The 12,273-nt window shown below is 27.1% G+C and overlaps 2 protein-coding genes and 1 long non-coding RNA gene across 3 annotated transcripts; 1 reads left to right on the top strand and 2 right to left on the bottom strand.

Annotated features, from left to right (window-relative positions):
• Positions 1-374: 374 nt before the first annotated feature.
• Positions 375-863, bottom strand: LOC128667465 (uncharacterized). The gene is made up of 3 exons (XR_008403429.1): positions 766-863; positions 608-676; positions 375-506 (listed from the first exon to the last, which is right to left on the bottom strand). It is a non-coding gene; the product is annotated as an uncharacterized LOC128667465 (long non-coding RNA).
• Positions 864-2,659: 1,796 nt separating this feature from the next.
• Positions 2,660-4,883, top strand: LOC103574442 (esterase OVCA2). Its single transcript, XM_014445223.2, has 5 exons — positions 2,660-3,024; positions 4,012-4,177; positions 4,249-4,443; positions 4,506-4,652; positions 4,721-4,883. The coding sequence occupies exons 1-5, from the start codon at positions 2,998-3,000 to the stop codon at positions 4,861-4,863; spliced, it is 678 nt and encodes a 225-aa protein (XP_014300709.2). The 5' UTR covers positions 2,660-2,997; the 3' UTR covers positions 4,864-4,883.
• A 2,838-nt stretch (positions 4,884-7,721) lies between these two features.
• Positions 7,722-8,952, bottom strand: LOC103574441 (elongin-B). Its single transcript, XM_008553888.3, has 3 exons — positions 8,571-8,952; positions 8,388-8,481; positions 7,722-8,203 (listed from the first exon to the last, which is right to left on the bottom strand). The coding sequence occupies exons 1-3, from the start codon at positions 8,571-8,573 to the stop codon at positions 7,947-7,949; spliced, it is 354 nt and encodes a 117-aa protein (XP_008552110.1). The 5' UTR covers positions 8,574-8,952; the 3' UTR covers positions 7,722-7,946.
• Between the last annotated feature and the right edge of the window lie 3,321 nt (positions 8,953-12,273).

Genomic DNA, 12,273 nt, shown 5'->3' with positions numbered 1-12,273 from the left:
AATGGCTCAGCCAATAAGAGAGCAGGCGTCGGTAAGAAAGAAGTATGTAGGTCGGTCATTATCATATGGCGCTGAGTGAAGATTCTAAAATTATCTCAGTATTTAATTAAGATAATGAGATATAATTCAAATATTATATAAAAAATAATTTATTAACAACTTTTATACAATAAAAATACTAAATGTATGGATGTTTTAATAGTTCTATAATTATTATAAGTTTATAATTATAAATTGAGGTATATTTATGTCTTTAATTGAAAAAATTTGTTTAAAAAACATAAAATTTCTATACATTAATTTTGAAATTTACAGGTAAGTTGTTTTAACAGCTAATTTAATAAATAAAAATAAAACTGCAAGGAATTAATGGTTGTTAAAATTTATTATTAAATAAAAATAAATATCAAATGGAATACAAAATAACACATAATAGAGAGATTCTTAAGGATCCTGCAAAATGAGGTTTAAATGTTCAATATTGCCAATATTTGGTAGCTGTTCACCTGCAAAAAAAGAAAAAAAAAGTAATAATTTCTATTAAAAATCTGGAAAGGTTCAAATATCTATAATTTTCAAACTGTCTACACGGAAGTTTTTGACTCACGTTGATTATCATTTAAAATTAAAAATATTGAATCATGAAGATCCCGATTCACTGCAGCGTGTAGGAATTCTTGTAACGTAGAATAGAGTATATTATCATTTTTAGTTAATATTAATTTTATTTCATTAATCGCTCATTAATTGGCTGAGTTGTTTTACCTTCCAGATCTTAAAGATGCTTGAAGATGCTGAATGCGGATGTCATGATGACGCTGAACTGATCGACGTTGACGATTGATATCAATTCCGGCATCTAACCGTCCCCACTGGATCTCTATATCTCTAATAATATTTTATAATTGTGCTATAGAAAAATAAAAACAAATGATTTATATATAATTCATGACTAAATTAAAGTTTGAGGAGCTATAATTTAGAGGGGTACTTTTCTTCTTGTACTTATATCAATTTCCCGCTGAAAATATGGTAAATTTTCTAACATTCGAAAAGCTATTCTTTTCTATTACAACTACATTGTTTTTTTTTTCTAAATTAATGTTTTAATTTTTTTTTTTTTACTCACAATAAAATTTCAATGCGATTATAATAGTTTGAAATCATTGCGTAGATTTAAAAAAAATGAAATTCCAGTAGTTTTGAATCACGGTAGATGTTTTTTATTGCCAATATCTTTCGAACAAATCAATTGATTATAGTGTTTAAAGAGGCAGCTGGGGCAGTTTTCCAACCTCTTACACTAAAAAAATTTTAGAATTAATCAGTGAAACGATTTTGATTGCATTAAAAAAAAACACACGCACACACTTCATTCAAATTTTTCCGACAAGTTTCTTTTGAAAAAATAACCCGATTTCAATCGCTAAGGCTACATTTGACGCGGTTTATAGAGTTTCAGAGCTGATTAGATTTTTGGATCAATTTATAGAATAAATTAAAAGTTATCGAAAAAAAGAAGAAATATTATAAAAATTTTATTTTCAAGATAGCTCGAAACGTACTGTACCGTTCAAGCTGCGTTTTTAAAAATAGATTGTGGGAATTAATGTCATATTAAAAAATAATAAAATATTTACATACGATAACATATGCTCAGACATTGTTAGTAAAATTAGTTAAAATAGCTTTTTAGGACGTCGAGACTTATTCAAAACTCGAAAATCGAACTGAAACCTTTCTTTTTTCAAAAATTTTCAATTTTCTTAGCGGGAAGTTGAAAAATATTTTGCTAACTAGCTGTTCTATTGTCAATAATATATAGGTGTGTTGAATTTAAGTTTATTATAGAAAAACCATAAATTATGGGAGCAGTTCCTTACAGGATAATTATAGGATCCATTCCCATTAACTATAGCAATGGTTTCCATAATACTATGAGAACGATTCCCATAATATTATAGAAGTGGCTCCTATATCCTTATGGGAATCGTTCCCATACTATTATGGGAATGATTCCCATAATTTTCTTTCCGTGTAGACAGTTTGAAAATTATAGATATTTGAACCTTTCCAGATTTTTAATAGAAATTATTACTTTTTTTTTCTTTTTTTGCAGGTGAACAGCTACCAAATATTGGCAATATTGAACATTTAAACCTCATTTTGCAGGATCCTTAAGAATCTCTCTATTATGTGTTATTTTGTATTCCATTTGATATTTATTTTTATTTAATAATAAATTTTAACAACCATTAATTCCTTGCAGTTTTATTTTTATTTATTAAATTAGCTGTTAAAACAACTTACCTGTAAATTTCAAAATTAATGTATAGAAATTTTATGTTTTTTAAACAAATTTTTTCAATTAAAGACATAAATATACCTCAATTTATAATTATAAACTTATAATAATTATAGAACTATTAAAACATCCATACATTTAGTATTTTTATTGTATAAAAGTTGTTAATAAATTATTTTTTATATAATATTTGAATTATATCTCATTATCTTAATTAAATACTGAGATAATTTTAGAATCTTCACTCAGCGCCATATGATAATGACCGACCTACATACTTCTTTCTTACCGACGCCTGCTCTCTTATTGGCTGAGCCATTGAGTACAGTTGTCATTGAGTAAAGTCGTCCTTGAATAAAGAGAGAATTGAGTACAGTTTTAAAACAAAACTGGTGGTTCAAGAACTGCTTTTGAGTACAGACGGCTCTCGAGTAAAGAAATCCTGAGTAAAGTTGTCATACTGCCGGATTGACAATTCATTTGTTTATAACAAAATTTAAAAAATTAATTTTGAGGTGCCAAGTTAAGGGAGCTGGCTTATTGTACCTCTTTCATATTTTTCTAATGAAAAATAAAACAAAAAAAAACAGACGACATCTAAACTCAGTGACAACTATATTCAATGACAACTGTACTCCATCATAGTACTTAATAGAAAATTTTCATAATTTATTTATTAGGAAAATTATAAAATGGTTGAGCAAAATAATAAATTACGGGTAAATATTTATTTTTACTAAAAAAAAAAAAAAAAAAATTTATCTGAATTGAATGAGATAATTGGGCTGCGTAACATTTGACCCGACGACATAATACCCGCGACAAAATACCCGCAAGATAATTCATCCCGGACATTTCATTCCCTCGACAATTACTCCAAATGAAGAGAAACGCAAATAATAAATTTTTTTAATTATACATTTTTTTCTTTTTTTCACGAAAAAATAAAATACTAACAACAATTATTATTAGTAATTACGAATTTTGTGTGTGTGCAATTGAAAAAATCGGTCTATTGGTTGACTTTGCTGGCCAGCCCTAAAACTTCCCGCTATTTTCGAGCTCCTTGAGCTTGAAAACATTATTGTGAATACGTTTCCGAGCTCATCGAGCTCGAAAATACTATTGGATGTCGTTGATTTCGAAAAAAAAAAAAAAAAAAAACGCTTTTTACCATTTTTTCTCCAACGATATCTCTCAAACGAATTGACCAATTGAGACGGTTAAGGTGACAATCGACGCGTTTTATTGTTCTAGACCTGATTCGATTTTGAAATCGATTGGAACACCACAAAATAGTATGGAAAATAGCGCCCTTTTTTCATGAATTTTGTGTGTGCGCAATTAAAAAGATATACCTACACATAAAAAAATGCGGGTATTTTGTCGTCGGGTATTTCGACGTCGGGTATTTTGGCATCAGGTCAATTTTCGTGTTAACAGATAATTGAAGCTGGGCTGTACTTATCAAATTCTCGAATTTTAGATTTCTTTTGATTTATTAATTGATTATCATTACAGCGATTTTTAAAGTTTCTGATGAAATGCATAAGACGAACTTTCTCAGAACATTTTCATTGGTCGACTCATAAATATTTAAAACGTAATTGGAAATCTAAAATCCGGAAATTCGGTTAATACTGATTGAATTATTTAATTGTTTATTATTATTATTATCATTATTATTAAAATATTTTTCTATATAGATTTTAGCAATTCATGGCTATCGACAATCGGGCGTTATTTTTAAAAGCAAATTAGGGTCACTTAAACAAAGCTTTAAACAAAAAATAGATTTTGTATTTGCTGAAGCGCCACACCAAGTTCCACCACTCTCAACTGATAGTAATGAAGAAGAGACCACCAGAGATAGTATAAATTAATTAAAAATTTATATTTATTTATAACTAAATTTCAATTTAATTTGATGGTTATTTTTTAAGCAAGAGGTTGGTGGTTTAATACAGCAGATCATACATTTATAGCAACTGAACCAAGTAATTTGTCTGTTGGTTTTAACGATAGTGTTAAAGTTATTGAGAATATATTCAAAGATCAAGGTCCATTTGATGGAATACTTGGATTTTCACAGGGCGCATCATTTGTATCTATTTTGTGTTCCATGCAACAAAAAAAACGTAAGTTTATTATATTTTTTTATAAATATACATACATGTAAATATTTTTTTCTTATTTTCAGTTGCGGATCCATTAATAAAATTTAATTTTGCAATTATGATATCAGGATTTAAGTCTTTGTGCGAACCACATGCTGTGTTTTATGATGAAAACTTTAATTTGCCAACGTTACATATTTGTGGTGAAACAGATAGAATCATACCTACAGGTAGTTTACTTCAATAAATATATAAATATAATGTGTTTCTATTATTTAATTATGATTTATGTTTACAGAAATGGCTAAATCTTTATCAGATTTATTCACAAATAAAAAAGTTGTCATCCATAAAGGAGGTCATTTTGTAGCAGGAAAAAAATATATATATAATGATTTTTTCGATGAAATGTATGCAACAAAAAATAATTCCAAAGTATAATAAATACAGTTTACATTTGAAATAAAGTATATAATTACTTACTATAACTAAAATTTATTTTTATAAAATTCAATTATTCGGAAGATGAATCCTTCAATTGAAACTTGATTTATGTCATTACTCTTGTACATAATTTATTGTATATTTATAAATTATTGGTTCGTTAGGGCTTTTTTTTAGAGCCAAAAATACTGTACAAAAAAAATCTATCAGTCAGACAAAAAAATTTAATAAATTTTATAGTCTAAATAATTGATTTATGCAAAAAAAAAAATCTGGAAAATAGTTGATCTTGCGGGCCAGCGCCAAAACTTTTCGCTGTTTTCGAATCGAAAACATGATTGTGAATACACTTTTGTGCTCGAAGAGCTCAAAAATACCCGATTCATTAATGCATCGGGTTTTTTGAGCTCGAAAAAAGTTATGCCTTGCCTTACGCTGCGACAAATAAAAAAATAATTCAGAAAAACAAGTAACTCTTAAACTTTTGTTTTCAACTATTGTTAATGAAACGCATCGATTCGGGTAGAAATAAATCTAAGTAACTAAAATGAAGAGTAAAAGAAGTTTTGATTTAGATCATAACGTCGAAAATATGAAATATACAAGAAAAAATCAGAAATCGATCATTTTTTTAGCGTTTTGTGGACAAAATTTCCTAACACAAATCGAGCGAATTAATCGACTAAAATGGTTCTAGCAGTATTCAACGTGTTTTAATATGCTCTGGAGATGATTCAATTTTGACTGATTGATAGACTCGTTTCAGAGATATTCATAAAAACATTTTTTAACATTTCTTTCTCCTAGGATATCTCTCGAACGGACGAACCAATTGAGATGATTCTTACGGCAATTAGCGCGTTGATTTTTAGTCCTGAAATCAATGTAATTGTAGAATTTATCGGCTGAGTCATTATGAAGATATTTGAAAAAGAAGCGTATTTCACGATTTCTTGCTCCAACAATATCTTGCGAACAAATTAACTAATTGAAACGGTACTTACGGCAATCGACATGTATTCTTGAATTCTAAAGCTGATTAGATTTTGGAATCGATTCATCAAGTCGTTTCTACAAACTTAAAAAAAAAAATTTTTTTTTTTTTTCATAGTTTTTAAGTTTCTTAGTCTACTCAATTGTATGATCTGAAATCCGCACGAAAATTAATGGCCGACGAGCCTTGTCGATTGTCGCAAGAATCATCTGAATCCGTTCATTTATTAAAATGTTATAGAAAGTTTACACACACATCTCTCTGGAAATGTCAGAATAGCTTCCCGGGACCTCAAAACGTCAACATCTAATAAAAACTCGATTTTTGAAAATCGAGATGAGGACAATAACTTCCCGAATTTCGTGAAAATCGTCTATTTTTTATAGTGGGCAGTTAAAAAAAATTTCATCAGACAAAAATTACAACTTATACTTTTAAAAATAAATTACGTAGTGTCCAAAGATACAGAAAAGACCTGTGTTCGGAATAGCCTACCCTGTGGCACGTTATCGTGATGCTCGCTTATAGCTTATCATATCCCGCACCTATTTTTGTACACTTATCTACGTCAAATAAATTAATAGATTTATTTTGATTTCATGATCCTATAATAATTACAAGTATAAATGAAGATAAAAAATTTTTGACTAAAAAAGTCTTACATTTATTTTTTTATAAATTAACCTTAATTTATTTGTGTTACTTGTATACAAATTTGGTTATTCTAAACTCATTTATAAGTGAATATTATTATCCAAGTATTTTTTTCCGTTGAGTAAAATTTTCAGTAGAAATACTTTACAATGAATTGCGATAGTAATTTAATTTATGTCAATATGAAATAATTTAAATTATAATGACGAAGAGTAAATGTTTCGGAAATTATAACCTTGGTTCAAAATTGAGATGTCCTGGTGCATCAGTGGTAGGACTTTGATGTGTTCTGAATACTCATTTTTTATTTATAACCGTAATAATAGTGCCTAGAAATACTATTCCTAGAATCAAAACTAAAAATTTTCTATCTCACACAATATTCTTTCGTTATAATTAAAATAATATTTTAACTTTTACGATTTTTTATGATATGGATTTATTTGTGACGAAATTATAACTCAAAATATTTTTGTAACGGTATGCATAAGTACGGCTCAGCTGTTTTTAAGGATAAAAATTCGAAAAAATAAATTTTGGTATGATGAAAAATAAAAAATTAGAATACATTTTTCACCATCGTAACATTTTTTTTCATCAACCCGCTGTGAAATAGACCAATTAAAAAAAAAATAAGTTTGAGATATCAATTCTTTGATTTTTTGATCTCAAAAATAGGTGAAGCCGTACTTGTACACAATTACCATTTTTTGAACTAGACTACTAGCAATTTAACTGTAACAAGTTCTTCTTATATTTTTCTTTTCGAAATGATTAAGTATCTAATATTGTAAAAAATTTTTGCTTAAAAAAATTATGGCTATTATTAAAACTTCTTTAAATAATTTTATTTTCAATATTTATAGTACTAAACAAAATCGTTAATTCAATATGAAAAATTTAATTTATTAAAGAAAGAAAAATGAATATTATTACAAGCAATATAGTCAGAAATCATTATCGGACTATTTTAATAGAAGAAAAATATAATAATAATAATAATAATTTAACTGAAAAAATATTTTCATAAAGAACAATAATGGCACAGTCAAAAACTTAAATGTCCATTCCTTATGTTTCAATAAATCATTCATCATTTACTTTTTATAAAAATCATAGTAGCAATTAACATTCACTTTTACTAGCACAATTCTTTTTTTTTACAATTAAAAATAATCAGTTATGTGAAAATTAAAAAAAGTTCATGTACACTTTGAATGTTTAATTACTGTATTTGAGTTAAATAAAATAAAATAAAACTTTTATTATAATTTAAATAAGACTGAAATAAAAACTTGATCTATTATTTTAAAAAGTGTGTTAATTTTAACATGAAGAAAAAAATAATATTGGTGTCGTAGACTCATTGCTCATAATGACAATGACAAATAACACATTGATCACTGATGATTAACTTTTTATTTTTAAAATTTCAAGATGCTTGCTCTTGTCCATTTGCTTCTTGTGATTTCATAACATCAGGAAGATCAGGTGGTTGAGAGTATGGAGTTATTTCTAATTTTTCGAATGTACCATTTTCTTGAAGTAATGCTAATCCAACTAATGCTGGACATTGTGCTTTAGCTGTTGCTGATGTTAATCCATAATCAGAAAGTGATTTTCCATCAACCATTTCAATATTTTCTTTATTAAAAAGTTGTTGATGTAAAGGAGGTATTTTCAATATTCCTAATGATAATAAACAAAAAATATTATGGTAAATAAATAATTATTTATGAAACGATTCAATTATAAATTAACTTAATAATCGTCTGACTTATAGCGATTAATTTATTCAATTGTTTTGCAATAATAGTTCAATGTTTAAAAAAAAAAAAAACAGGTATCAACACTTAAATAATAAAAAATTTACCTTCAATCATTTTTTTAAGTTCCAATACCGTTGTATTATCCTTGGCATCAGTAAAAATAGTTGTTTTTTTTCTTCTGATCATCAAAAAAACATCCTAAAATAATAAATTATATTATTTTGAGGTTAAGAAATAAATAATTTTTATACATATACTAAAAAATATAAATAGTTGTGTATGTTTACCATTATGATAAATTAATTTCAACTAATGTTATCCTGATGAACAGACAAATGTTAGAATTTATACTAAAATTTTTTAGTGTAATTTACGGCTCCCTGATTACTAAACCGTTTTAAAACAAGAGACACTCGACACTCAAAAAACTTGTCAGCCTTCTAAATATACATATATATGATATATACTAGGATTTATGAGTTTTGATCGCAAATTGTTCGTATCACGTTGCTATAAAAGCTAAAAAAAAATGATAATAATTACGTAATTTATTGTTAATAAATTTCTGATAAAAAAGTAAATGATGATAATTATAATTAATAATTGTTTCGACAGTTGATTATTTTTATTTATATATTTACGTTCAATTTTAAGTTATAAAAATAATATTATTGAAAGTGAATATGTTTGGTAACATAGATTTCTAATATAGTAATTGATGATAAAAAACGGGTTATATTGTCGTAATATACAACTTAGAGATGCGGAATGACCGTCATTTTTATTTTCGGTCAGGACACGGTCATAAGACCGTCTTGAGACCGTCACATAGTTTTAAAAAAATTATGTAATCACGAAGGATAGATAGATAGGCTCTTTCTAGCCTTCGTGTATGTAATGCAGGAATGACCGTCTGGTTTCAAATGGTCACAAATTCCGTCATTTGCATCTATATAAGATGTTTTTGACAGAATTTTTTAACAAATCATTGTTGGAAAATTGATGCAAAATTTACGGTCACATTAAAAACCGTCATGAATTTTGTCATTTGCATCTACATAGGTGTTTGTGACGAAAATTTTCAATTATAGTTTATTCTCAAATAAGAACTATAAAAGAATTCGATCATTTTATTACCGAAATTTACCGAGATATTTCAGTTTTAGCTTGTACAGGTAATCATTTTAAAGACCAATGAGAATAATGTTTTCATGTACTACTTTAAAATTGTCTTAAAATAACTTTCAACCATTAAATGATGCAATAAATATGAAATGACATAAATCATATTATTATTATCACAAAAGTTTGTTTATTTCATAGTAATTATTACATCTTTACCTTTAAGATTTCATACAGCTTCATATTTAAGGTTAATAACGATATCTTTTTTTTTAAATAAATAATCCTGTGACCGACCGATGACCATCCGTTAAATGATGGACTAAGCAAGCGAAAATGCTGCTATCTAGTGAATATATAAATACTAATTTTTAATGCTTAAAAGCTAAATGAAAATATATTTTATGCAATGGTTTAAATAATTAAAATTAATACAAACATTCTCTAAAAGATACAAAATATTATTTATTTAAAACAAAAGATATCGTTATTAACCTTAAATATGAAGCTGTATGAAATCTTAAAGATGAAGATGTAATAATGACTATTAAATAAAGAAACTTTTGTGATAATAATATCATGATTTATGTCATTTCATATTTATTGCATCACTTAATGGTTGAAATTTATTTTAAAAGACAATTTTAAAATGGTCCATGAAAAAATTATTTTTATTTGACTTCAAAATGATTACCTATACAAGCTAAAACTGAAATATCTCGGTAAATTTCGATAATACAATGATCGATTTCTTTTATAGTTTTTACCTGAGCATAAATTGTAATCGAAAATTTTCGTCACAAACACCGATATAGATGCAAATGACAAAATTCATGACGGTTTTTAATGTGACCTTAAATTTTGTATCAATTTCCCAAAAATGCTTTATTAAAAAATTCTATCAAAAACATCTTATATAGATGCAAATGGCGAAAATTGTGATATGTAATCGTTTGAAGCGTGACGGTCATTCCAGCATTACAGAACTTTTTTAAAATTATGTGACGGTCTCAAGACGGTCTTATGACCGTTTCCTGACCGAAAATAAAAATGACGGTCATTCCACATCTTTAGGCTTACCAGAATCTAGTCGTTAAGTTAGCCGAAAATGTTTTACTGCAGAAGCAGAACTTGGTCGAGGAGCTCGAAAATGTATCCACAACAATTTTTCGAGCCCAAGGAACTCGAAAACAGCGAAAAGTTTTGGGGCTGGCCCGCAGGGTCAACTGATAGACCGAATTTTTTTTTTTTTTATTTTGACCTTAGAAACTTTGGCATGCCATAGCTACTTAATAAATAACTTTTTTAAGAAAAAAAAAAAAAAAAAAAAAAAACAAAGGAGTATAGATATACATTCATCATTGAACAAATTATTTTCTTTAATCAGGGTCATAAAGTTACTTTTAAACCAAGTAAAGTACTCCTCGAAACAGGTATTTTTTTCTCAAGTTTTTTCCAATCTCCAAGAAATTGTAGAAATTCAAGAATGCCTCTACCCTCCATAATACATATACTATCTGTATATTGTACACTTGTTGACATTAATGCCTGGCTCCCTGCCTGATGGCTAAGATTCTATAGTCTGGGGGATCAGGCATTAAATGACAACAAGTGTACTTATGTATGTACTTCTAGCGCACCCTATAAAAAAATTAAATCAGCTGTCAGTTTATTTATTAGTTTTTTTTTTAAATTAATTTTGTTTTAAAGGTTAGTTTTTATATTTTTACTACAATATGAGAATTTGAGACGTGCAATTTTAGACTTACTAAAGATTTTTTAAAAATTATTCTATACATAATTTTTTAAGTTATCCTCTTGATTAAAAATTTCTGCTATATTTATTATCATGTGTGATCATAATCATACTGAATGTACCCCCACTTATCGTTCATGAATATTCTATTTAAGTATCTCGAACGTTAAATATTCATTTGTTTGCAAGCATACACCCGACTGAAATCACTGAAAAACTGATATGAAATGAATATTTCAGTTGGTTGGAAAACATAAATAACTGTAATTGTATAATTAATTGTTGCAGTTTTTAATACAAGAATTATGTCCTCAGTAATTGCTTAACTTTTTAAACGATATGATACATTTTTTAAATAAATAATTTTTCTGTGAGTATTTATTTATGTTTATATATTTATTAAACATATATTTTATAAACAATATAGTAATATTTCATTTAAAATTGACTATGATAGAAAAAATAATTCTGAGGTTATATAATTTATAATGTAATAAGAGCACAAAAGTGTTACCGAAAGGCGTCCACATTTTACCGAATAAATTATAGGATGACATGAATTGGAGTAGGTAATAGAATCGAAACAATCGCGTCTATTGCCTTCGAAAGTTCCTTAAATACATGCTCTCCTGATGCGGAGTTAGCCGGGGTGGATGGCTTTTCGTCTTTTGATGGGCAGGTGAGGAGTCTCGGCTAGTGTCACTACATGTATGTACTTCAAAATAGTTATTTCAATCGGTCGTTTATATATATTTTCTCTATACAAAACATAGAATATGTTCTCTTTTGATATCATTACATTCAATCTAATGTCAGATATCTATGTATTTTATGTATATATAATACATAAGGAGTATGAAGCCTCCACAAGGACTCCGTATTTCATGAATTCTTTATCAGGCGTACATATTATTACAGAAATAATAGTTCTCATTATTTGACGGAAAACGAACTTTATATGAATGAATGTTTGTGAGTTTTTTTTTACCGAAAAATAAGATAAAAACAATTACAGATCATAATTTAATTTTAATTGAAGTTCAATAATTCAAGCGAAATGATTAACATAATTTATTTTTATTTTGAATCAGCTGAACATTTATTAAGTTATT

Source organism: Microplitis demolitor, chromosome 3 (genome assembly GCF_026212275.2).
Source record: "Microplitis demolitor isolate Queensland-Clemson2020A chromosome 3, iyMicDemo2.1a, whole genome shotgun sequence".
NCBI classification, from domain to species: Eukaryota; Metazoa; Arthropoda; class Insecta; order Hymenoptera; family Braconidae; genus Microplitis; species Microplitis demolitor.
Note: the sequence above shows the minus strand (reverse complement) of the source record. Positions and strands in the feature narration are given on the sequence as shown.

What these genes read in the sequence shown, in the direction of transcription:
- LOC103574442 (XM_014445223.2), top strand. Translation starts at nt 2,998, where the DNA reads ATGGTTGAGCAAAATAATAAATTACGG. An exon ending in TTCCATGCAACAAAAAAAAC is followed by an intron (nt 4,444 to 4,505) that starts GTAAGTTTATTA and finishes TCTTATTTTCAG; the next exon opens with TTGCGGATCCATTAATAAAA. An exon ending in AGATAGAATCATACCTACAG is followed by an intron (nt 4,653 to 4,720) that starts GTAGTTTACTTC and finishes TTATGTTTACAG; the next exon opens with AAATGGCTAAATCTTTATCA.
- LOC103574441 (XM_008553888.3), bottom strand. An exon ending in ACTTAAAAAAATGATTGAAG is followed by an intron (nt 8,204 to 8,387) that starts GTAAATTTTTTA and finishes TATTATCATTAG; the next exon opens with GAATATTGAAAATACCTCCT.